This window comes from Leptodactylus fuscus, chromosome 4 (genome assembly GCF_031893055.1).
Source record: "Leptodactylus fuscus isolate aLepFus1 chromosome 4, aLepFus1.hap2, whole genome shotgun sequence".
NCBI lineage: Eukaryota > Metazoa > Chordata > Amphibia > Anura > Leptodactylidae > Leptodactylus > Leptodactylus fuscus.
In genome coordinates, this window is record NC_134268.1 from 23,216,689 (window position 1) to 23,244,037 (window position 27,349).

At 46.3% G+C, this 27,349-nt stretch overlaps 2 protein-coding genes across 2 annotated transcripts in view; both read left to right on the plus strand.

The window, feature by feature from the left end:
* Positions 1-27,349, plus strand: part of RAD21 (RAD21 cohesin complex component) — a 273,983-nt gene that overhangs the window by 130,111 nt on the left and 116,523 nt on the right. The gene's annotated exons all lie outside the window — the stretch shown is intronic.
* EIF3H (eukaryotic translation initiation factor 3 subunit H) overlaps positions 1-27,349 on the plus strand; it is a 125,276-nt gene that overhangs the window by 29,917 nt on the left and 68,010 nt on the right. Inside the window, exon 2 of the mRNA XM_075270275.1 lies at positions 11,766-11,922. Within this exon, the coding sequence (XP_075126376.1) occupies positions 11,766-11,922 (157 nt within the window). The remainder of the gene's footprint in view (positions 1-11,765; positions 11,923-27,349) is intronic.

The window sequence follows — 27,349 nt, forward strand, 5'->3', positions numbered from 1 at the left end:
TGGTACTTCCGCTTTGACGTCGGCCGCCCGCTTAAGCCCCCGCATGCCGGCTACGTCCATTCATTTCTATGTGAGCGTGCTGTTCGGATCGGCTGATCCGAACAGTACTTGGTCATCTCTAATCATAAGGTCTCATTCAGAGATAAAAGCTTGTGAGTATAGCAGTTTCCAGACCAAAAAAAAAATAATAAAATCCTTGGGCGCCGTGCCAAATTTTTACCTAAGGGCAACAAATAAGTCCTATAGTCTTGCCTGAAGACTTGTGGTTGTCTTTCCAACCAGTGCCATTGTGGTTTTCCTGTTGAGTATCACTTGTGTAGAGATTGGTGGTAGGTATTGGTAGAAGCTCCTAAGGTTTATGAGATGGTTCTTTGCCACGTTGACTTCTAGATTGTTAGAAGCTCCTCAAAGTTTGGTTGGTGATGGGGGAAAACCAGCCCGTAACTATTGGCCCTAATGGTTTTTGGGAGTTTTCTGATACCTGGTGGAGTTTCCTAAACTAGCTCTTGCAGTGACCACACAGAATCCCAAAACCTACAGGCTAGTGTCCACTCCTGTATTGTTGGGAATATACTGCTATAATGTGACCTCTTTTGTCCAAGTCCCAATCTGTCATGAACTTGTTGAGCTATCAATATGGTGATTAATGACCGTTCTGATTATCTTGTACAAAGCTCTTGAAGACGGTCAGAGTAGAACATGCCTCCTTCATTCGAGATCTGATGTGTGAAATTTTGGCACGATTGTCATCTTTTTGAGACTCTTGGAGGTTCTGTCCTGTTGACTTTTGGCTTGGTGGAAGCTCCTGAATCCCTCAAGGTCATGTAGGGTTTCTGAGCATAGTTTGCCATACTCTGGTCAAGCCTATTACCCCAAATTGGATTCCTGCCACTATTGTGTTATTTCTTTCTTGCTCAGCAGAGAATTGCGTGGTATATACAGTGGGGCAAAAAAGTATTTAGTCAGTCACCAATAGTGCAAGTTCCACCACTTAAAAAGATGAGAGGCGTCTGTAATTTACATCATAGGTAGACCTCAACTATGAGAGACAAAATGAGAAAACAAATCCAGAAAATCACATTGTCTGATTTTGTAAGAATTTATTTGCAAATTATGGTGGAAAATAAGTATTTGGTCAGTAACAAAATTTCATCTCAATACTTTGTTCTATATCCTTTGTTGGCAATGACAGAGGTCAAACGTTTTCTGTAAGTCTTCACAAGGTTGGTACACACTGTTGTTGGTATGTCGGCCCATTCCTCCATGTAGATCTCCTCTAGAGCAGTGATGTTTTGGGGCTGTCGCTGGGCAACACGGACTTTCATCTCCCTCCAAAGGTTTTCTATAGGGTTGAGATCTGGAGACTGGCTAGGCCACTCCAGGACCTTGAAATGCTTCTTACAAAGCCACTGCTTCGTTGCCCTGGCGGTGTGCTTGGGATCATTGTCCTGCTGAAAGACCCAGCCATGTTTCATCTTCAATGCCTTTCCTTATGGAAGGAGGTTTGCACTCAAAATCTCACAATACATGGCCCCATTCATTCTTTCATGTACCCGGATTAGTCGTCCTAGCCCCTTTGCAGAGAAACAGCCCCAAAGCATGATGTTTCCACCCCCATGCTTTACAGTAGGTATGGTGTTTGATGGATGCAACTCAGTATTCTTTTTCCTCCAAACACGAAAAGTTGTGTTTCTACCAAACAGTTCCAGTTTGGTTTCATCAGACCATAGGACATTCTCCCAATACTCTTCTGGATCATCCAATGCTCTCTAGCAAACTTCAGACGGGCCCGGACATGTAGTGGCTTAAGCAGTGGGACACGTCTGGCACTGCAGGATCTGAGTCCCTGGCGGCGTAGTGTGTTACTGATGGTAGGCTTTGTTACATTGGTCCCAGCTCTCTGCAGTTCATTCACTAGGTCCCCCCGCGTGGTTCTGGGATTTTTGCTCACCGTTCTTGTGATCATTTTGACCCCACGGGGTGAGATTTTGCATGGAGCCCCAGATCGAGGGAGATTATCAGTGGTCTTGTATGTCTTCCATTTTCTAATTATTGCTCCCACAGTTGATTTCTTCAATCCAAGCTGGTTGCCTATTGCAGATTCAATCTTCCCAGCCTGGTGCAGGGCTACAACTTTGTTTCTGGTGTCCTTTGACAGCTCTTTGGTCTTCACCATAGTGGAGTTTGGAGTCTGACTGTTTGAGGGTGTGAACAGGTGTCTTTTTATACTGATAAGTTTAAACAGGTGCCATTACTGCAGGTAATGAGTGGAGGAAAGAGGAGACTCTTAAAGAAGAAGTTACAGGTCTGTGAGAGCCAGAAATCTTGATTGTTTGTAGGTGACCAAATACTTATTTTCCACCATAATTTGCAAATACATTCTTACAAAATCAGACAATGTGATTTTCTGGATTTGTTTTCTTATTTTGTCTCTCATAGTTGAGGTCTACCTATGATGTAAATTACAGACGCCTCTCATCTTTTTAAGTGGTGGAACTTGCACTATTGGTGACTGACTAAATACTTTTTTGCCCCACTGTAGGCTTTCGTATCGTGTAACCCACTTCTCCAGATTTTCGGAGCTCTTAAACCCAGAAAACCCTTTGAGGACTTTGTGTTCCTCCTGTTTGAGCTTAGTTGTAAATATACAGCATATGTGGTCTAGGACAGTGCATCCTGGCCAAATCTTTACCAAAAAACCCCCCCAAACCATCCTAAGTATTGGTAGAAGCACCTAAGGTTTATGAGATGGTTCTTTGTCACGTTGACTTCTAGATTGTTGGAAGCTCCTCAAATTTTTGTAGGGTTACTGACCATGGTTTGATGTACTCTGATTAAGGGCACTGGCCCGGGACTGGATACCAGTCCCTGTTTTATCTTCATTGCTCTGTAGGATTTTTACTTTCATATCATGTAACTCAGTTCTCCAGTTTTTCGGAGATCATCCCACAAAACCTTTCCAGTACTTAAAGGAGAAGCGCAAATTTGGTCTACGGCAGGGTTTCCCAACTTTTTTTTAGATTCCTCGGACCAGTGGGAAATAATTTCCTCTTGGCACCCTGCCAAATAATTTTTACCAAAAACCAATAAACCTCCTAAGGCCTGTGAATCAATTCTTTCACGTTGACCTCTAGATTGGTGGACGCTCCTCAAGCGTACAAGGCTTTGTAGGGTCTCTGCCCATCGTTTGGGTACCGGCACTGCCCCGGGACTGGATGCCAGTCACCATTTTTATCATCTCTTCATTGCTCAGCAGAGAATTACGTGGAATTTTTGCTTTCGTATCATGCAAGTCACCGCTCCAGATTTCCGGAGCCCTCAACCTACAAGACACCCCAAGGACTCCTTTGTGTTCCTCCTGTAATTAAGCTTAATTGGATAATTAAGAAACGCTTTTTATTTATTCACTTACTCTAAGGTAAATGGAGGATCCTGAGGATGCTACTCTCATCACATTGTGTGGTGTAAGTTTTTTTTTTAATCTTAATTTTTTTTCTCCTCCTCTCCGCCCAATTCAAGAGATTTTACGTTTCCAGCTCCGGGGGGCGACGCGTGAAGTCTCACTTGAGCGTAAGCGGCGATAACATCTGCTCCCGGGTCTGGCTTTGTGTCGGCTCATTGGACCAAATGGTGGTGATTAGCTTAATTAACTCCCTTTCCACTCCGTGCCTCGCCTGCCCATTTGGCATCGGGCGTGCGCGCCACTAGGCTGACTTTTACTTCATTTGTTCTTAGTCGCTTCCTCCAGAGGCTTTGGTGTTCTGCAATGTTGCTGGCATTGGCCACGTTTGGGCTTTTCTAGGCCTGTAGTTTTGGATGGCGTTTTCCTGAACTTTTGCAAAAAAATTGACAAATGATGTGGAAAATCAGTTTAATTATTCCGGTGAGTAAAGTCGTCAGGACAGAAGATTTTCGGTGTATTATTGGATTTGTGGCAACTTGTCAGGCACCTTTTTGGGGTGGCAAAATGAGCAGAGAAAGTCCGGTCTTTGGGATGATTCCGCGAGGGACGTACATCTTACGACCGAGTGGAGAAAGTAGACGTGTTGTACTCTGTTGATCACATGGCCGTGTTACAGCTCAGTCCCATTCAGATGAATAGGGCTGAGCTTTAATACCAAGCACAGCCACTATACAGTGTACGGCGCTCTACTAGGAAGGTAGTAAGGAGGCCACAAAAATTGGTGCCATGGACAACCCCTTTAAGCCACAGAGAGCCAGTGATGGTGTGAACCTAGCGTTAGCATAAAACATGTTATAAAGGTGGTTGAAGACCAGGTTTTTCCAGGATTAAAGGGATTCTACCATTAAAATCAAATTTTTGTTGTAGATCACACGTAGGAATAGCCTTAAGAAAGTCTATTCTTCTCCTACCTTTAGATGTCTTCTCCGCGCCACCGTTCGGTAGAAATCCCAGTTTTTGTTGGTATGCAAATGAGTTCTCGCAGCACTGGGGGGCGGGCCTCAGCGCTCAAACAGCACTGGGGGCATCGCCAATGCTGCGAGAGAACTCTCCAGCGCCACCTCCATCCTCTTCATGCGTCGTCTTCCGGCGCTGAGGCTCAAACTTCTAGGCCTTGGGCAGAGCCGACTGCGCATGCCCGCGGCCACAAGAAAAATGGCCGCTTACACAGTAAGTAAGTGACCATTTTCTTGTGGCCTGTGGGCATGCGCAGTCGGCTCTGCCCGTGGTCCGAGGCCTAGAAGTGTGACCCCCAGCGCCGGAAGAAGACGCATGAAGAGGGTGGAGGTGGTGCTGGAGAGTTCTCTCACAGCATTGGGGACCGAGCGGCGGCGCGGAGAAAACATCCAAAGGTAGGAGAAGAATAGCCTTTCTTAAGGCTATTCCTATGTGTGATCTCCAAAAATTTCATTTTAATGGTAGAATCCCTTTAAAATATTGGTGACCTATCCTTAGGATAGTCCAATAAGTCAGCGTCCAATGATCAGCGCTCCACTCTCTACTTACCAAGCACAGTGCCTCTCATTGTATAGTGGTGGTGCGTGGTATTGCATCTCAGTCCCATTCCCATTATGGGATGAACAGCCTACAGGCCATATCACAGGTGTATGTGACGTCACTTCGAACTACCGATCGGTGGGGGGTCTTGGGTGTCGAACCCCTATATTGACTGTTGGAGTCACCCCCTCCCCGCCATCTCTCGTGCAGCAGATGGGCCACCTGTCCTTGCTCCTAAGCGCCTCACGACTATCGGCATCAGTATTGCGGTCACTTTTGTCATAGAAGACGTCACGATGGCTCACAAACAGCAAACACAAACCTGAGCGGCTGGACAGGTAACCTGCTAAAGGAGGCCGCACAATGGCTGGAAGTTAAAAAGCCGAATATCTCGGCGGGATGACAATGGCAGAAGCGATTTCTATATTTAATGTTCTCTTATCACATTTGCGGCTGCCGGAATCAAGCTGTTTCAGAGTAGAGCAATGTATAAAGCCGAGGCTCGTAAGACTGATGTAGGGGGCAGAGGTTACACTGATTGGAAAGCTGCGGAGGAACACAACCAGCCGCCCGTCCGCCCGCCACAAAGAAAAGGACCTCTCCGGCGCTCTGAAATCGGGGCATTTTAACGGGATACAATAGCAAATCACACATACATTAGTGGGAAGAATACCAGGAAAAAGCTTTTTACCTGCACGCTTAAGAAATTGTCTCGTACGATCAGCGGTTTTCTTCTCCGTTTCTCTGAAACTGGGTTGCCATAGAGACCTATTCATCGTACGCCGCGAACCTCACGTCGCATGCACAAGTAGGACCGGGCCCGGCGGGGTTAAAGGCACCGCCGAGATTACTTGAAGGATTTCTAAGTGGGCAGAGTTCAACTTCCGAGCAAGAACCGCCACCAGACCTCCTCTATTCGCAACGGCGCCGTGGCTCCGGACCGTGACTGCCGGACCACCCGGTGAGCTAAGCAGTCGGCTGGGTTTTTGACAAGCTTTCTTTCACGGTACAAGTCGACGACTTGGCGAAACTTGGTGGTTCTTTGAAGACAAGTTGTGGGATTGTCCTTGAGCATGTCCTGAAGTGAGAAGTCCATCTAAGATGGAACCAGTTGCACAGTCCGCATACTTTAAAGGGATTCTACCATTAAAATGTTTTTGTTTTTTTTTCTCCCTACACTTAAGAATAGCCTTAAAGGGATCCTATCACTCAGACATGATTTTTTTCTAGTACCACGTCGGAATAGCCTTAAGAAAGGCTATTCGTCACCTACCTTTCGTTGTCTTCTCCGCGCTGCCGTTCGCCAACAATCCCGATTCTTGTTGGTATGCTAATGAGCTCTCTCGCAGCACTGTGGGCGGGCCCCAGTGCTCATACAGTACTGGGGGCGTCCCCAATGCTGCGAGAGAACTCTGTCCAGCTCCGCCGCCTCCTTTTCTTAAGCAGAGTCATCTTCAGCCTCTTCTTCCGGCGGTGGCTTGTAACTTCTAGGCCTTAGGCAGAGCAGACTGCGCATGCCCACAGGCCATGAGAAAATGGTCGCTTCCAATATTGTGCAAGCGGCCATTTTCTCGTGGCCTGTGGGCATGCGCAAATGAGAGGCTGAAGATGACGCTGCTGAAGAAGAGGAGGCGGCGCTGGACAGAGATCTCTCGCAGCATTGGGGACGCCCCCAGTGCTGTCTGAGCGCTGTGGCCCGCCCCCAGTGCTGCGAGAGAGCTCATTAGCATACCATCAAGAACCGCGATTGTAGGTGAACGACGGCGCGGAGAAGACATTTAAAGGTAGCCTTTCTAAAGGCTATTCCTATGTGTTAGGGACGAAAAAAAATTGAGTTTTAATGATAGAATCCCTTTAAGGGAGTGCAGGATTTATGACCTCATAAATCTTCAATGTTTGGACCTCTAAAACGCTGTGGACTCTTAACCAAGTATAGCGCCATATATTGTATACTGGCTGTTCTTGGTATTGCAGATCTGAGCCCTTCGCTCGAAAGGGACTGAGCTGCACACAGGCCACGGAACCGATGAATGCGACGCCACTGGCCTGAGAAGTGGAAGAGGCGCTCACCCCAAGCATTGCCGCTCGTCAAATAGCACCTCCACCGATGTAATATTAGTCACTATCCTACGACTAGACCATCGATATCCTAGTACTGTAAATCCCGCACTCGAGCATGACGCCATCTTCTTAATTAATCTCAATTCAAAATTTTTGTGTGAATTTTTGAGTCTCTAAATCCATGGTTGCTTTTTTCCCACCGTGTACTGTAACTGAACTTTATTCAAGAGCTGTAATACCAGACACTGTCTGTGAGCAAGAGTGGCGCTGTTTCTGGAAAAACGTATCTTTTTATTTTTTCACTTAATCCTGGGTATACATATTTGCATTTACCAGTCTGTATCTGCACAGGACATTATACTCACGGTATTTTTCGCTTGTTTTCTGCTTCCCCGCTCAGTATTCAGAGTCAGATATGTGATTTCTCACAGAGCGGGGGTGTTCATATCCTCTTCCCGCTACACGATTCTCTGCAATGTTTCCAGCTCGGCAGGGGCCCTTCGTCGCGACTAAATTGCAGGTCATAGGAAGTGGGAGAGCGCTGTATAGGCCTATACGGCAGCGTTAGTATTTGTATGCGGCTCCATTTACACATACGTGACTCCCCTGACACGCATACATGTTCTGCATTGTCTATGGTGTTAGGCCGGTGACTCTCTTATATCACACTCTGGTATTGCCTTTTTAGAGCTCTCGATGGTTTGTTGCCGCATTATGTTCTGAATCCATTATCGCTGCCAGGTTTCTTGTCGTTGTGTTTTTGTTTTTGTATTTTTTTTTTTATAAAGTGTTTTTCTACAAAAAAGAAAAAAAAAATCCTGTGTCTGCCTAATCTTCGTCAAAACAGTGAGTTGTAGTAATACAGTTGAGATGGTTTGCTTTGGGTACAATTGGTTGACCATGGTCTAACCGATGGGCTCAGATAAAGGGGCAAGGGTTAGGTTGCATGATTTTGTGGAAAAAACAGTGGGGAGGTTTCGACTACAGCAACCTGCTACCTAGTCAGAAAAGAAGCCGTCTTAAAGGGATTGTCCAGGGGTTTAAAGGGACAAGGACCGAAGGACCATATTTATACACTTTATCCCTTAGTCTATGACTAGGCAATACACTTAAAGGGATACTATCATTGGATACCCTTTGTTTCTCGATAACACGTAGGAATAGCCTTAAGAGAGGCTATTCTTCTCCTAAATTTAGATGTCTTCTCTGCGCCGCTGTTCACTAGAAATCCGGGTTTTGTTCGGGATGCAAATAAGTTCTCTCGCAGCACTGGGGGCGGTCCACAGCGCTCAAACAGCACGGGGGGCATCCCCAATGCTGCAAAAGATATCTACAGCGCCACCTCCATCTTCTTCAGGAATGGCTTCTTCCTGTGTCGACTGCACAGGCCCAGCCCCACAAGAAAATGGCCGCTTACACAGTAAGCTGGTGTAAGCGGCCATTTTCTTGTGGCCTCGGGCATGCGCAGTCAGCTCTGCCCAAGGCCTAGAAGATTGAAACCCAGGACGGAAGATTACACAGAGAGAAGGGCGTTCCTGAAGAAGGAGGCGGCGCTGGAGAGTTCTCTCGCAGCATTGGGGACACCCTCAGTGCTGTTTGAGCGCTGAGGATCGCCTGCAGTGCTGCGATAGAACTCATTTGCATACCGAAGAAAACCCGGATTTCTACCGAACGGCGGCGCGGAGAAGACATCTAAAGGTAGGAGAAGAATAGTCTGTCTTAAGGCTATTCCTACGTGTTATCGAGAAACAAAGGGTATCCAATGATAGGATCCCTTTAAGTGTATTGCCTAGTCATAGACTAAGGGGTAAAGTGTCTAAATTGGGTCCTTCGGCCCACCAGGGGAGCGGATGTTTGAAGGGTCCTCCAGTGACTTTATGGGACTGGTGGAGAATGGCAAGCTCTGTACTTGGATACACTTCATCAGGTCCTCAGTGTGCGTATTCGACCACTTCTCCTTTCAAACATCTCGGACCGGCCCACCTTAGGGTAGATCATCGATATCAAATTGGTAAAGGTTCGACATCCAGCACCGATCTTGAGGCTTCATCATTCGACAAGTGCTCTGGCCTATTCACTATTTACGAAGCACAGCGCTTTACATCGTATGGTGGCCGTTGTTGGTATTGCAGCTCGCTCTTGTTTATTTGAATGGGACTGAGCTGCAAACAAGCTAGGTGACTGATGAATGTAACGACACTGGCTGAAGCAGAAGTTGTGCTTGCCCTGGTGTCTGACCCCTACTGATTTTGATATCTTTTTTTTTTTTTTTTTTTTTTTTTTTTTTTTTTTTTACATTTTTTTTATTTATTTATTTTTTCCTATGGCACAGTCATCAATATTTTAATCCTACTAAAACCAATAGGATTACCCCCTCCCCCCCCCAGAAGTGCTTGCTTCTGAGAACAGTGCCACACCTGTCCATAGTTTGTAAGTGGTATTGCAACAGACCCCGTATCATTTGCAATGGACCAGACGCAACATATGTACCCATATGTACCCTTTATTGAACATTGGTCAATTCCACCACCCACCTGTAGTGTATAGGGGTGTCCTGACTCTTTCCTGGCCCCAGAGGACCATTGTTAAGCTCCAATCCTAGGACTGCAGCGTACCCCCCCTACCCTTTTATAACACCTGGTGCATGGAATAGCAGGGTGTGCGCGTGTACAGGGGGCTCGGAGGAATAGCTGTTGGTACGTGATGGCTGCATTTACCTTCCTCAGTTCTCTCCACCACTAAATATGTAGAGACCAGGTCATATCTGCGGTCATATGGTTGTCACTCAGCTCTTCCAGGATGTTGCAAATAAAGCAGCCACCTAATACAGTATATAGAAGTATATAGAAGACCTTGCCGTCACTTTTTGCCAGTGGGAACGCTGTTTTACGAAGAAAGCTGACGGTGGAGTCATCCATTATCCTCTCCAAGGCCGAGCGATCGTACAAGCCTATGATGTATGTGGAGAGCGGAGTCGTCTTCTAAGGAGTCACGACATGGCAGAATGCAAATCCGGTCACATAACGGGGGCGCCCACAGACGTGACGAGATCAATAGCGCTTTGTTAGCCATGAAACCTTTCCTTGCTTGACTGACTCCGATAGATGAGGCCTCGGTCAGCAGCCACTTAGTTCTGTGCGGTGCCTGATACAAAAGTCGTCACTTTACACTCAAATTTGTGCAGCTGAGACTTTTCTGCCCCATTGTTGGGTTTGTCCTGTTTTACCCATTTTTACAGATTCCTCCATGCACTCATAGGTGTACGGATCCTTGAAAACGGGCACACTTGGATGCAAAACGACCGTGAAAAATGTCCAAGGTCGTTTGAATTTGGCTTTAGTATGACAACCCCTGTTTACCCTCTGGGGGCATTTGCCTGATATACAGGAGGATTGTCAATTTGGGGCCAGCCTCAATGACCCCCTGGGGACCTAGCATGGCCATTTTTAACTTGGACAACCAATTATTTGTATGGCTGACACGTGATCCCTATATTTCACTTACACTAGTGCTGGCTCTCCATTGTTCGGGTCCATTGGGCGACACAATGAATGGAGAAGAGGACGCCTAAAAAAAAAATGTTTACGCATGGAACCCGGCGTACCCTATTGATTTCAATGGGCTCCATTGGGTATCAGTCTTTTTGAAACTGAAAGCGACAAAGAAAAAAAAAAGTTCTCCTTTGCTGATTTTTGGGGCGTTCTGCAATGCACATGTGAACCCAGCCTTAAAGGGATCCCTTCATTGGATACCCTGTTTTTCTGACTAACACGTAGGAATAGCCTTAAGAAAGGCTATTCTTCTCCTACCTTTAGATGTCTTCTCTGCACCGCCGTTCGGTAGAAATCCTGGTTTTCTTCGGTATGCAGATGAGTTCTCTCGCAGCTCTGTGGGCGGTCCTCAGCGCTCAAATAGCACTAGGGGCGTCCCCAATGCTGCGAGAGAAATCTCCAGCGACACCTCCATCTTCAGGAACGCCCTTGCTCTGTGCCTTCTTTCGTCCTGGGTTTCAATCTTCTAGGCCTCGGGCAGAGCTGACGGCGCATGCCCAGGCCACAAGAAAATGGCCACTTACACAGCTTACTGTGTAAGCAACCACAAGAAAATGGCTACTTATACCAGCTTACGGTATAAGCGGCCATTTTCTTGTGGCCTGGGCATGCGCAGTCGGCTCTGCCCAAGGCCATATAAGATTGAAACCCAGGAGGAAAGAAGACACAGAGAGAGGGCGTTCCAGACGAAGATGGAGGCGTCGCTGGAGATTTCTCTCGCAGCATTTGGGACGCCCCCAGTGCTGCGAGAGAACTCATTTGCATACCGAAGAAAACCCGGATTTCTACCGAACGGCGGCGCGGAGAAGACATCTAAAGGTAGGAGAATATCCTTTAAGGCTATTCCTACGTGTTGGTCAGAAAAAAAGGGTATCCAATGATAGGATCCCTTTAAGAAAAAATATCCGGTCCCGGCTTTCCCTGGTGGCAAAGACCATTATGACTTAAAGGGGCTCTCCAGCGATTATGTAAAAACTACTGCAGCAAAAACTCAGGTAAAAACGCCAATTGCAGCAATTTTTGTTGCAGACCTGAGGTGTCAGCAGGGGTGTAGGATGCTACTAAATGCCCAATTGGGTGGATTTTTGGTGCCTTGATGTTTTTTATTTCCATAATTCCCACTATAAATAGAATTGTCCATTATTAGAAGTCCTATCCCTGGATAATGAGATGACTCCTCTTTCTCCCCGTAGGTGGTGTTGAAGATTATTAAGCACTATCAGGAGGAAGGCCATGGCAGTGAAGTGGTGCAGGGAGTGCTGCTGGGCCTTGTGGTGGACGATCGGCTGGAAATAACAAATTGCTTCCCCTTCCCACAACACACCGAGGATGATGTGGACTTCGATGAAGGTATTAGGAGAACACTATTTATTCTATGTTCCTATGTGACGTAGGAATATACTATAGCTTTAAGACATTTATTACTGATCACAGGATAGTTGATCAACGTATGACCATCGGGGGCGCTGTGGTCTTCCAGAGGTCAGACTTTGATTACCTATCTTGTGGCTCGGTGATGATAAATGTCCTTTGTGTTGTCATCACTTCATGTACATTTAAAGGGGCTCTTCCTCTAGGATCCCCCTTAATCATATATGATGTATTAAAGCATATTTATGTCTTAGAGGCTCAGAACCCTACTATATAATAGCCTGTAAGGAGTAGCACCCACTCTTAACGACTCCGCATGATCATGGCCGCAGAGTAATACCACCCTTCTCCTCTAGTGGCCACTATAGGAGAAGCTAATATCAATAGGTGTGCTGTAATATCACATTTCTCCTATAGTAGGTGCTGCAGAAGAGATTGTCAAAGGAGAGTCTGCTATAGTAGAAATTTCTCCTGCAGTGGCCACTACAGGGCAAACCTGGTATTACATTGCATCCATTCACTTGATTTACATATGCAATGGTGCTAAAGGAGGAATGTAATATTGCATTATGGCCATTAAAACTTCTCCTATAGTGGCCACTACAGGAGAAATGAGGTATTACATTGTGTCTGTTCAGATGAATTTCTTCTGCAGTCGCAACTACAGGAGAAATGAGGTATTGCATTGCATCCATATTCAAATTAAATTTCTCTTGTCGTGGCCACTGCTGTAAAAAAAATAAATAAATAAAGTAGTAATTTAAATGGTTTGTGTAATACCACACTTCTCCTATAGTGGCCACTAGAGGAAAAATGTGGTATTACATTGTGTCCGGATGAATTTCTTCTCTTGTCGTGGCCACTGAAGTAAAAAAAAAAAAAAAAAAAAAAAAAATGGTCGCTTGTAATACCATATTTCTCCTGTAGTGGCCACTACAGAAAAAAATGTGGTATTACATTACGTCTGTTCAGATGGATTTCTTCTGCAGTGGCCACTACTGGAGGAATGAGGTATTACATTGCACCCATATTCAAATCACATTTCGCTTGTCGTGGCCACTGCTGTAAAAAAAAAATTAAAATAAAAAAAAATAATTTAAATGGTTTCAGTGTAATACCACACTTGTCCTGTAGTGGCCACTGCAGAAGAAATGTGCGGCCAGCTTTAGCTTTTATTGAGAAATTTTCGAGGTCTAAAGGTCAAGCTTTGCCTTATTGTCTTGCAATATATTAGGGCGCTATTGAATCTATGCTGGGTCCCGGGCGCACACACTGTCTACACTTTGGCGTTGCAGTTTGCGCCCATATCCTCTGCGCTGCGTTTGTATCGCTTTCTGCAGCGCCCGCAGAATCCCTTCCATCTCCGGGTGAGTCCTACAGAGGACGACGTGACTTGCTGCTCCCGTCCCTCCACGTCGTCGCTCTGTATCAGGCGCCGTGTGATGAATGTCTCCCTTCAGGCCGTTGCACCATCTGTCAGGTTAAGAGCGGTTGCGATGGCTGACGTCTGTCACCCGTTACATAAGGAAAGACTTCTCACCCCGGAACGCGGGAACACTATGGGTTAATAACGCAGCCGAGGAGACGATGATAAAAAATCTGATTTTATATTCTCCCCACCCCCCCCCCCCAAAAAAAAAAAAAAAAAAATCTGTTTGGGATTTAACAAGAGTAAATCAATTTACCTGGAGCCCGGTGCGGTCCGTGCTGTGCGCTGCGATGTGACAGGATGATAAACGGCCTTTTCTCCTCCTGTGAACACTCTTTGTTTTTGATAAATGGATTAAAATTTTTTAAGTGGTTTACAGTATCGCCGCGCTGACTTTATCGCCGCCGCGGATCTAGAGGGCATCCCGCGTTTTACACATCCCACGCTGCGCAGAGTCTCCCCGTGCGTTCATTTTGCCCGTCTTTTTTGGCGTCTGAATTTCCGTTTACTCTGCACAGATCGGCGGCGCTCGTGTGTAATGACAGCCTCGGCCAGTAGGGGCAGTGTTCTAAAAGGACTGAATTCGTCAGACAAATGCAGCGATGTCTGAATAGGGTCGCCTCTCTAGCAAGTGCACCAAATCTGACGTAGGTGAATACACCCCGCAGGAGGACGAGGACACCCATTGAGGGGTTAGGAAAACTATTTTGTTAGGCTGAGTTCACACAAAGTTTTTTGGTTAGGAAAAATCCGCTCAGGAAAATTTGAGGCCTTGTTTTGAGGCCTTGTTTTGAGGCCTTGTTTTGAGGCCTTGTTTTGAGGCCTTGTTTTGAGGCCTTGTTTTGAGGCCTTGTTTTGAGGCCTTGTTTTGAGGCCTTGTTTTGAGGCCTTGTTTTGAGGCCTTGTTTTGAGGCCTTGTTTTGAGGCCTTGTTTTGAGGCCTTCTTTTGAGGCCTTCTTTTGAGGCCTTCTTTTGAGGCCTTCTTTTGAGGCCTTCTTTTGAGGCCTTCTTTTGAGTCGTTTCTTGAGGTGTTATCCACCTGAAAAAATCAATCCAAGTCAATGGGGGTCGGAAAAAACGCCTCAGAAAAAACGCTAGCAGTTTTTCGACCTCCCATTGACTTGCTTTGATTTTTTTTTTTTTTTTTTTTTCAGGCGACCAATGGACATGTCGCTTCTTTTTTTTCCGCTAGCAGAAAATCTACTAGCGGAAAAAAACCCAGCAGGTTACATAGGACTGTATGGTGAGGCGTTTTTTTGGAGGAGGATGGTCCTGGGCGATGATGAAATCTGAGTATATAGAGAGGCACCAACTGCAAAAAAAGCAACCAGGCTGTTTGTATGACAGCGTAATGGAGTCACCTTCACTCCAATTTGCCACTTGTCTTGATATATTGTATGGACTGCTCATCCATTAGAAAAAAAAGGCCTCTTTTGTCCAAAAATAGCACCACCCCTGTCCACAGGTTGTGTGTAGTATTGCAGTTTACTGCCATTTATTTCCAAGTGACTGAGCTGCAATACCAGACACCACCCATGGTAATAGTAAAGCTAGCCTGCCATAGTATAGGTGACCACCTGCGAACATGGGAGGAGGAGTGACTCTGGGTCAGAGCTAGCCCAGAACCTTAAGGTACAGAACAAATTGGACCCAAGAGAAGTGGGTTTAGGATCCCTTTTTAAGGACCCCATTCATTACTGTATGGAGTGCTGCAGTCTCTTTACTATTTCTCATGCACAGCGCCATACATTGTACAGTGGCCTTGCTTGGTATTGCAGCTCAGCCCTATTCCCTTGCATGGGGTTGAGCCGCATCATGGCCATAGAACGTGATGTCACTGCCTAAGAAGAAGCGGAGCTCAATACCGTACCCCCTTTAATGCAGGTGAAGACGTTGTGTCGGCGTCCTCTGTGCCCATCTACGAAACCTAGAATGCTCTAAACTAAAATATCTGACTACAGGGCGAGCCCAAGAGAAAACGTGGCCTGATCTTGCAAAAGCTAAATGTAAAATTTGCCCCGGTTTGTGCTTTTGTTTATTCATTTTTTTAATATTGCATATTCCTTAAAATTATTCTGGCGTAACTGAATAAATCAATGCAGTCCGCTGCTGCGATCTGCCAACCCGGTTCTGCCACTAGAGGGCACTGTTGTCCAACGTTTGCAGCGATCTATTCCAGCGTGTCCTAAAGTAGTCTGCAAAATAGAAGGAGGGGGGGGGGGGTAGATTTTTTTTTTTTTTTTTTTTTTTTATATATATTATAATGGCAAGTTTACTGCATCCTACATCAGCTTCCTCAGTAATGATCCTGCAAAACTTTACAATAAGTTCCCTAAATATTAACCCCGTCACCTCTGCTCACCGGTTACTGCCCGAGCGGCGTTCGGAGGAGACGGACTCTTTGGGGGATCAGACTTAATCTGCTTTTGTTTGATCAGATGTAGCAGAGTTCAGTTGTAACGGGCAGGCGGCGTCCCTTAAAGCCTGGTCCATACACGGCACCATTAATTAACCCTTTCCATGGCGGCACTGAGGTATAGGATCATACGAAATGGGGGGGGTTCGGTATCCTCTAAGCGCTTGTTAACCCTTTCTCAGACCAGCGTTTATGGGAGCCGGGGCTTTATCAGCAGGCCCCGGCCGCGCGTCCCTACGCTGTCGTCTTTGAAGCAGGGAGAGGATTATCTGATGTGCTGACAATATGGGCTCAGCGGGGTTTTTCCGCTCCGCTCCTTCATCCTAAGCCGGTTTGTGTTGCTGCATACATCTCATAAACAGTTTGTTACCTGGGTGTGTGGACGCGTAGCGCCTGTCCTCCGCGCTGGCGGTGGGGGGCTCGTACTAGATGGGAAATTGATGCAAATTGAGAACCGCACCAAATTCCTGCCCCATTACATTGGATCTGATGACATCATCAGCACTATAACTCTATAGAGTGAACCAATGCAATGAAAAAAAATGCAGCAAAATTCCTTTAACTGGGATTATCATCCTTAAATATTCCCAAATGACCAGAAATAGGCAAAAATACGAAGGCTGCGTTCACATGCGTTGATGCATCATGTACTTAAACTCTCCCGAATTTTCTGCAGGTCTGAACCAGGATTAGACTAATCCCAGGGAATAAGTAGCATGCAATTTATTCTCCATAATGGGTGAATGGATGGGGGTTGTAGAATATATAGGACTGGGAATTTTCGGAGGAATCCGCCCCCTGACAACCACATAAATCCTGAAGACTGGATCCAACCCTTTCCTAGTTGGTCGTCTCTTCCATGTCTCACCCTTTACACTTATTCGATGAATTTTTCTGGATTATCAGATTCCGGATGAACGGAATTTTGCTCACCGTTTATTGCTTTATTTTGCAGAGTTTGGTCGGATTACCCCAGACAAGAATGAGATCTATAGATGGGTAAAGGGCATGTTCACACACAGCAGATTGGTGCAGAAATTTCTGCAGAGGAGCAGAGCCTGGGCAGATGAAGAAAGCAACAAATCTGCAGTGTGTGAATTCAGACGGAGGAAAATGGCGCTGATTCTGGAGTGACTACATGCGGCATCCGCGTCAGAATCTGCACAATAAAAAAACGCCTCTGGGGAGGCTTTTAAACCGCGCAGATTTTGGTTCTGATTCCGCGCGGAGTCGCACCATTTTGCTCCGTGTGAATGGACCCTCAAGCATCCAATAGTGTCATGGTCTCTGTTCAATGGTGTGAATAGTGAAAGATACCCGAACCTCCATGGGCACCGCAGTGGGACCCAGTAAGGCTACGGCGGTGACAGTGGCTGTGACTCTTGGAGTCCCATTGCCACCCCCGAGGGTGCTGCAACTGCAAAAAATATAGCAGTGCGCAATCTTTTTGGAAGTCTGTCTTTGCAAGATTCAGACAACTCCGCAATCTTTGGTCGTGCAACCGGCATCGTGGCTGACATTGCCGTGTAGCCCTTGTCTAAAGCCAGTGACGGATCACCGGTGCACCCCTCACTGCCGTGGACAGGGACCTAGTCGAGGACTCACCATCTCACCCACCAAAGTCATGAAGGTTGCTGCATGTCTGGGTGACGAGCGCCGCTCTGATCTCTCGGGGTAGCCACAGCTGGAGGGGGAAATTAAAGGAGACTAAAACACTTCTGCCTCGGCGTAGACTCCGTAGCTGTCGGAGAACCTTCTCTGTTTAGTCGCCGACCCCTGGAGCTGTTATCAGAGATGCGGCAGGAGTCTTCCTCACAGCCAGTGGATTAGTCACGGAGGTCGGAGCTGATAATAAGGAATCCTCTGTAATTATCTGACCTGCTCTGAAGACGTCTTGCGCAGAGACACCCGCCATTACTGCTTCTCCTGCGTTACCGATATGTTTTTTTTTCTCTTAGATTTATTCTAATAGTTGAGCAAAACTTCAAGTCCCAGCATACCTTACTTTGCAAAGTCGTACAGCAGGGGGAGATTGTACAGGATCAAAAAAAAACATGGCTCCTTCTTTTTTTTTTTTTTTCCTTTCATAAACAGTGCCCCACCTGTCCATGGCTGTGTTTGGTATTGTAGCTCAACTCCATTAAAGTGAATGAGTCTGAAGTGCAATACCAGACACAACCTTTGGACAAGTCCAATCCCATACAAACTCTCAAGAAAATATCTAGACCGTGTAGTGCGCTCCTCCCTCTGGCAGCCGACCATGTAGTCCCTTATTTATAGTCCTGTATACTGTAGAGCTTTGCTCCTTCATGGCAAGTGGGGCAAAAAGCTGAGTATCTGTGTCCACCAGCACCAATAGGTGGATGTGCATATCGCCATATGCTTAGAACACCATTAGGCGCTCTACTTTGGACCGTTTTTAATAGCATGTCAATGGCTGATGTATACAATATGTCATATTTGGAGGCCCGGCCCCTTTAATTTGGACCTTTCACCACCTCCACATCCTCCGCCTCTTTGCATTTATTAATAGACAATCCTACTCCAATCCCGGCACAGTTGGAACTTTATTTTTTCTCTACTCCCCACCGATCCTGAGCAATTGGTGCTGTTAGTTTTGGTGCCTGATATACTAACTAGACTCCCTGATGTCAAGTGGGTGCGAGAGGGCATGACTCAGCTGTCCAATCAGATGCTGAGCCACGCCCACTCCCCGGCTCCTGCCTAACACCACCCATGTGACATTAGGGAGTCTAGGCATCATAATGGGCATCAGAACTAACTGCACAGATTGCTCGGGATTGGTGGCAGCTAGAGGAAAAAAATCCAACTTTTGTAGGATTCGGAGCGGCATTCATTAGAGCACGAAAAAAACTCGAGTAGGAGGCTAGAGGTCCTCTTTAATAGTCCCGATTTTTTCACAAAGTCCATAGGCTTCATGTAGTCCTATAGGAGCATGTGTGCGCGTGGTTATTCCGGCTGCACCTGATCCGATCTCCACACTGAATCTTCTGGATTGTTGTAATAAATGTCTCCTACTATCAGCGTGGGTGACGTCCTTCCTCCCCCGTGCGGTCGGCGTTGATGTTTTGCCAGGTGTGCAGGATTTATTCGCCGCGTCCTTCATGTCAGATTTGACATGTCGGGTATGAGAAGTGTTAAAGCAGATCCTGACAGATCGCTGGACCCAGACTCCCCTCCTGCCTCTGCTTTTCCACTCTACGCTCGGCGGAGGAGACCACACCTCACGAAACATGTTGCAGACAAGCCCCCCGGTCTCTTCCAGCCACCAACAATAAAAGAAGAGCCATTGGCCGTCAACAGCGTGTGAGGTGATTTATGAAGTGCGGCTCGAAGACGCTGCGCTTCCCCTGCTCCGGCTACGGAGGAGCGGTGCGGATTAGGGCAGATGAATGTCATTTTTGTCAGCCACATGTTTTAATACTAAGCAGAGGAGCAGCCAGGAGTCGGCCCCCGTCTTGTGAATGCGGCATTGTGACGGGTGCGCGGCGTGACTCTGCCTGGCCCCATTGTTCATTCAGCACTTAGTACTTTACATTGGAAACGCTTTTAGAATCGGAACGTGAGCCGCCCCCCGGTATCTGTCCTAAGGCACATGGATGCCAGCTAGTGTCCCCTGTTATCAGCCATCTGCACCCTGTGGCACTTTAGCTATTACAAAACCACAACTCCCAGCATGCACTCTGGGTCAGCTTGTTTATGGGTCTCCCACAGAAGTGAATGGAGCATGCTGGGAGTTGTAGTTTCGCAACAGCTGGAGGACTGTAGTGTGTGCGAATGTGGTGACTTAACCTCTTCAGCACCCTGGTATTCTTAGCCTTCACAATTTTTGCATTTTTTTTATTTTGTCATGTTGCGCTAATGTGTGTTTGGGGGAGAAGGAAAAATAATAGAATAAAGGAGAGAAAATATCTATCTCCTATCTATCTATCTATCTATCTATCTATCTATCTATCTATCTATCTATCTATCTATCTATCTATCTCCTATCTATCTACTAGCAGGAGAGGAGGACCCGGCTTCAGACGGGTATGTTTCATTCTATCTATCTATCTATCTATCTATCTATCTATCTATCTATCTCCTATCTATCTATCTCCTATCTATCTATCTACTAGCAGGAGAGGAGGACCCGGCTTCGGACGGGTATGTTTCATTCTATCTATCTATCTATCTATCTATCTATCTATCTATCTATCTATCTATCTATCATCTATCTATCTATCTATCTATCTATCTCCTATCTATCTATCTATCTATCTATCTATCTATCTATCTATCTATCTACTAGCAGGAGAGGAGGACCCGGCTTCGGACGGGTATGTTTCATTCTATCTATCTATCTATCTATCTATCTATCTATCTATCTATCTATCTATCTATCTATCTATCTATCTCCTATCTATCTATCTACTAGCAGGAGAGGAGGACCCGGCTTCGGACGGGTATGTTTCATTCTATCTATCCTATCTATCTATCTATCTATCTATCTATCTATCTATCTATCTATCATCTATCTATCTATCTATCTATCTATCTATCTCCTATCTATCTATCTACTAGCAGGAGAGGAGGACCCGGCTTCGGACGGGTATGTTTCATTCTATCTATCTATCTATCTATCTATCTATCTATCTATCTATCTATCTATCTATCTATCTATCATCTATCTATCTATCTCCTATCTATCTATCTATCTATCTATCTATCTATCTATCTATCTCCTATCTATCTATCTACTAGCAGGAGAGGAGGACCCGGCTTTGGACGGGTATATTTCATTTTTTGTTTGTGTAGTGGCCCTATAAGAATTGGCCAATTTTGCACTCGTGTATTTTGTATGTCATTTTTTGTGTGTGTCTCTGCCCACGACTTCGTCTCTGGGTTGTTGGCGTCGATGATCCGCCTATATTCAGCAAATTGCTGCCGTTGATGGTTCGCCTTCTCCAGTGTTTCGGCAGCTGTCCTGCTGCTGAACTCGTTCCTCGCGCCGTGCCCGTGATTGTTCCGGCATCTCTGCAGCTCGCTGGAACGCCATGTTGGCATTGATGATCAGCCTGCTCTGGCGTTTCAGCAGCTGTTAAGCTGGCCTGCCACTCAGCTCATTCCTCGCGCTGTGCCCGTGATTGCTACGGCATGTCCCAGCAAGCTGCTGACACCATATAATGTGTGGTGTTGGAGCTGATGATCCCCATCAGCTCCACTTGAGGAGAACTCTGTGACTTCTGGCTTCCTTCATAGCTCTTGTTGTGTTAGAGTTTTGCAACAAATTAGTTTTTATTTTTCCCGGCATGTTTAAAAGTAGCAAACTACCAATTTGGATTAAAGGTGTTTTCCCATCCAGTGTGTCAGCACTGCCTGGAGCAGATCAGATAATATGCAAATGTGTACAGAATCCCTGAGGGTTAGTGTGTGTTTACACAGAGAGATAACAGACCTGGGACCTGAGATAAGTGGCTGCAGGAGCAGTGTAATATAGTATGTGAACATAAATTCATAACAGTCCCGATGCTATATCATTTACCAGGATAAACAGTAGTCGATGTTATAAATGAGGTTACAAACTATGTGCCAAATTTTATTCAAATCCGTGGCAGCCATTTTTGCGTGATTGATTGAAGAACAGACGTCCAAACTTTCACATTTGTATATAAGTATAGTATAGTATTAGTATAGTATATTAGCAGTACACGCACACGTACACATATGTGCACACACTCTTAGGAGACATGATGCTACGTGTCGGATGCCTCGGAAGGACACGGTGGGTTTGATGTGTTTGTCCGCCCCTGCCGGTTACGATGAGGTGCCCTATAGTAATGGCTTCTCCTGCATGTGCGGACTATTTGTACTCTCAGCTCTGCTTACACTAGCGAAAATATGCAAATCAGAAGCGTAGATGGCGCCGAGCCATTGCCGATTTGAATCCTCCAAATTTTTTTTATGTCCCCTATCCGTCGCTGGCGCGTCCCCAGAACCGAATGATTTCTCTCTCAATGTTAATATATCCTATGATTTAAAAGAAAGGACGACAGAAAATGCCTCGGAGACCAGCGAAATGGCTTTCTAAACATGAAACACAAGTCATGGCCCCTGCCAGGCTGATCTTATGATATAGAGCCGGGCCGCTGCGGCGTGCTAAGAGACGTCTGCTGCGACACCCATGCTGGGATGTGATCCTATACCATTTACTGCTCCTTCCATCTGCGTGGCTGCTGCACTATCACATTTTCCAGTGTTTTATTAGGAAGCTTCAGCGGTGGCTCATAAAATGGAGAGGCCGGAGGCGCTCAGCGGTGGCGATCCCAGCTATCCCGCCACCAAGGCCGCACACTGTGTAAAGCAATTCCCTGCAAACAGGAACAATTACCAACACTTTACCCATAACTCGTCTTCATAGGGTCTCTTGTCCGGACTCTCATTATACATAACGCAGCCCGGGGCGTGCTGGTAGATTTGTGGGGGACTTTGCATACGACACTTTACTTATCCAGATGTCAATTTTCCTTACAAGTCAGTGTCTTAAATTGGTATCTCTGTCTTGTATATTGATGTCTTAGTCCTAGGTGTCTGCTTCCCAGGATAGATCGTCAATATGTGTTCCCTGGAAAATACATTTAGAGGGATTGTTCACTTTAGTAATCTCACATGTAAGTGATTTATCTCTCATTCACGACTCTTTATACAGTCCAGTCATATTAATGTGACCAGCGCCTACTTTTGACGCCAAGGTAAATAACCAATGGCAGAAGGCGTGTCATCAGCCATCTGGGTGCACTCATCATTGTGGAAGACACGATGGCTCAACACAAGTATGCATCTATCCTTGTGGACCATGTTCACCCCTACATGCGAAATGTTTTTCCTCAGGATGATGGCATCTACCAGCAGGACAATGCGACGTGTCATAAAGCTCGCAGTGTACGTGTGTGGTTGGAGGAGCACCAGGATGAGTTTACCGTACTCCCTTGGCCAGCAAATTCCCCGGACTTGAACCTGATCGAAAATCTGTGGGACCACCTCAATCGGGTTGTTCTCGCCATGTCTGCTCAGCTGCATAACCTAGCACAGCTGGCCATGGCACTGGAGTCAGCATGGCTCAACATCCCAGTGATCATCACCACAACATCCCCTTCTCTTCCTGCACGTCTCGCAGCGGTCCGCTCTGCCAAAGGGGGCTATTCTGGATTTTGACAGGTGGTCACACTAATGTGACTGGACTGTGTATAAGAGGAAAGCTTGTGCACAGACCACCTTTTGTGGACCATCTGACACATCTGGTTACTCTTTGATAATGGGTACTGTGTAATGCCTTATTTGTCCAGTGGTGGTGCTGTAGAGAAACTGAACACATGCTGTGATCACTGCCGATCATGGTAGAACAGGACACCATGTGACCATCTTAATTGCTATTTCTTTGTTTGGGGACTTGGACTCCTTGGTCTCATTAGCAGTAGTGGTCCAAGAGCTTAAACCCCACCAGTCCTGGCCATAGAGGAGGGGGGGGATACATGTGACTTGGAGTGTAATCCACTGGTTAGCCAGGGGTTGCATTGCCTGTGTCCTATGTATGACAAATTTCAGGTGCCCAGTCCCCTTTCGCAGGTATTCCTGAGCGTAGACCATCATGGACACTCCTTATTTTGTGCCAAGTTGCCATCTATCACTCCAGCTCACGGCTTAAACACTGACTGCAATAGACCGGCAAAGCCGCCCACCCGGCCACCTCTTCCCGTTAATCATCCACCCCATCTGAGAGTTGCGCCGGGCCAAGGAGCGACGTCCGACACCTCTTTAACACTTTGCATTAGTGGCCGGTTATGCATCGAGGCCTCTGTGACAATGGGCAAACATATCGGAGCAGCAATAAAGCAAGAGCTCTGAGCCGTGTAACAGTTAATGGAAGCACACTATGCCATTAGTCCATGGCGCGGCTCTTACATGGCTGAGCGCGTCCGCTTTATTGCATCTCCAATAAAAGGTGCCGCTCTGCTTTTCTAATTGCAGGAGTAATAAAATCCAAGTCAAACAATCGCTGAAAAGGTTTAGCACCGCCGATCGATATATTGGAGTTGCAGTCAAATGAGCGCTGTCATCCAACCCTCCTGCGGCCTTCCCAAACCGGCTCTAGTTCATTCGGCCATATTTCACTTTATCTGTAGGTGTAGAAGCTTCTCGGGGTCATTAATATCACCGTGTAATGGAAAGCTGGAGATTTACTAGGAATAAGTTAGGATAGTTGCATGCAGGGGGTACTGGTATTATTGACGTGCGACTTCTGGTGCTGGTTTTTACACCAGCGCATGCGCAGTTAGTTGACCCATATGTTGTTGCTGGCTTTTCGATCCTGAAAAATAAAAGGGTTTTTCTAGGTTTATCCATTGATCTATCCAATGGAAGATTGTCAGATCAGTTGTTTGAAGAGATTGCAGCCTACAGCGGAGTGCTACCACGGATTCATGCACAACCAAACAAACGCCATAGGTTTCACAGCGGCTGTGCTTGGTATCGCTGCTCAACACCATTCACTCAAAAAGGATCGTGCCGTGAAAAGTCCAGGTGACCAATGCATGTGATGACGTCCGTGCCATGTTCCCCTCCGCTGATTTAGCTTTGACCTATCCTAGGGTATCCTTTCAGAAGTTCCTTTAAAAGGACCCTCAAGGCTCTTTATTATTTGTATTGCATGAATGGGGCTGATCTGCGGCTGTACCATAAAACTGGTAGATGATGTTGTTGGCACTAGGAAGAGACTGCCACACACCGTGGCCTCCCAGGTCGTATTGATGACAAACAAAACATTGACAAACTTTTGTAAGTCTCCAACGCACAGGCAGCATTGTGGAGTAGGGGAGCGAGTGGCGGCCATACAGGCGCTCATCACCAACACCCACCAGGGTTAGTTGTTTGTATGGGGAGACAATTTACCTATCAGTATATTTTGGCATGTGGGAGGAAACCTCCAGATTCGAGCCCAGGGCTCCAGCACCTCAAGGCAACATTCTAACTACACCGAGCCACCGCCATCGCCCTTCAAGTCTTGGAAAACCCCTTTAATAGAGGATACCCTACATGAAAGGGTTAATGTGGTAACCCATCCCACCTGTCCAGTCTATCGGAGCAAGGGTGACGACAAGACAAATCTCTTCTAGATTAAGGAATTTCTAGTTTGCCGATAGAACAACTTTGCTCCTTTATGGCAGGTGATCAACGATTGTGTAGATGCGGCCAAGTCATTAAAAAAAAAAATACCGTATAATGCAACGGCTTCTTTGCAGCGTGCAGCCGTAGCCTTTGAATAAGCAAATGTGGCCTGTGAAAGTGAAGAAGCATTTGAAGACATAAGTGCTTTGACAATGCCTGTATATCATCCCCAGCTATCGAAAGATGAAACACGTGTAAGGAGAGAGAGATCAAGCGCATGCCGAGGCCCCGCGCTTGTAGCCCTCTCATCAAGAGAATGGATGAGACGATGTGGGAGGCCCCGGCTTCATTACATGTCCTAGAAACCCCGGAGTTTATTCTTTGTGTCCAAATTACTTGTGTAAGCGCCGTCTCTTTGAGATTTGTGATTAGAGGGATAGCCTCGTCTGCGGCTCCTATCTATCCGAAACATTGCAGTCCTGCATAGACTTGGATATAACTAGCCTCTGCCCCCAACTTCATCTGCGTGTTGTTGGTGTCGATGATCTGCCTATATTCAGCAAATTGCTGCCGTCGATGGTTCGCCTGCTCCGGCAGCTCTTAAGCTGTCCTGCTGCTGAACTTGTTCCTCACCCCGTGCCTGTGATTGTTTCGGTATCTCAGTAACTCGCTGGGGCACCATATAATGAGCGTGTTGTTGGCGTCGATGATCCGCCTGCTTCGGCGTTTCGGCAGCTGTGAAGCTGGCCTGCCGTTGAACTCGTTCCTTGTGTTGTGGCCAGGATTGCTCCGGCAACTCGCTGGGACACCATATAATGTGTTGCTGGCGTCGATGATCCCCCTCCTCTCCGCTTGAGGAGAACTCTGACTTCTGGCTACCTTCATAGCTTTCGTTGGTTTAGAATTTTGGGACAAATTTGATTTTCTTTTTCCCGGCATGTTAAAATTGACAAACTGCCAGTTTGGATTAAAAGTGTTTTCCCATCCAGTGTGTCAGCACTGCCTGGAGCAGATCAGGTAATATGCAAACTTTCACCCTCTTCATGCATAAGGGGTAGGTCGGTAAATTTGGCAAACACGCCATAACAGGTTCATGGATGAAACTTGGTCCTGTTAATGTGGAGTAAGTCTGTCTGTCGTCTTTTATCATCTGCTCACTCCTCCCCTTTCCATAGACTTCTGTAGACATGAGTCATGTGACCCGCAGTCTGTCTTGGGATGGATTTAGAAGTGATATTCAGAGTCAAAGGTAGTTTAGCAGAATGGGAAGCAGGAACACGAGCCCATAGAAGCTGAGAGATACCATACTCCAAATTTTCTTAGCGCCTGTACTGTTCATTTAAGCTTCTAGCCCCACGGGACCACCTTACAAATGTTTTTGTACCGTGTTAAAATCCAAGAATGGTTCCATGTGTATGGAGAGCAGGGATGTCACAGATCAGGGCCTTGCTTATAATAGCCCCATTTACTAATGATTGCCGTCCCTGCCTCCTCCTCCTCATTCCCGGCCTCCTCCTCTTCATTGTCGGACATTCCTCCAGCTCAATCATCCTTATCTTAATCTAATTTATGCCCCTCGTGTTTCCTGCGCAGACGGGGTGAGGAGGTTAATATTTAATACATGTGCAATAGAAATAAGCTTCCCAATTGAATCCTAATGACTTCTAAATGTCCTTTATTGCGCGGCTTACAATCTGCTTTTTCAATAAGAGCGCCCCCTTCCACTCCCACCCCCCCTTTTTTCCTTTTTTTTGGTGCTAATCATCCTACCTTGTAATACAAGTAGCTTTAATGGCAGATCCAGGATTTGATTGAGGTTAAAATCTGAGCGTAAGGGGGAAGCTGTTTTATTGCGCACCCACTTCCTGTCTATGAAGTTGACATTATCAGGAGACAAGCGGCCATTGTGCGTATAGTAACCCATGAGCGTATGCAGGGGAGTCTATATAGGCTTTCTTCCCGTCAATGGATAAAAATTTTTGCTTATGCAACAAAACCGTTACGCATTACTTATAGGTGTTATATGGCAGTCAAACTTCTAAATGAGACTTAAGTTGGGATCTGGGTACTGGGACTGAGCTGCCTCTGTACCATGTGATTGATCAATGTGAAGGCCTTCTCGAACAGCAGATCGGTGCCCCCACCCCGAACACATTTTGATGGCCTATCCTGAGGATTGGTTATCAATATGTATGGCTGGAATACCCCCTAGGCCAGCGATGGCGAACCTTTTAGACAGAGTGCCCAAACTGCAACCCCAAACCCTCTAATATATCACAAAGTGCCAACACGGCAGTTTAACCTTAATACTGTGCGGAGCCACAATTGTATACAATTACAGATAGTCTGTAATAATAGAACTTGTCTGCTATAAAACAGATACTGTGTGATTAAAA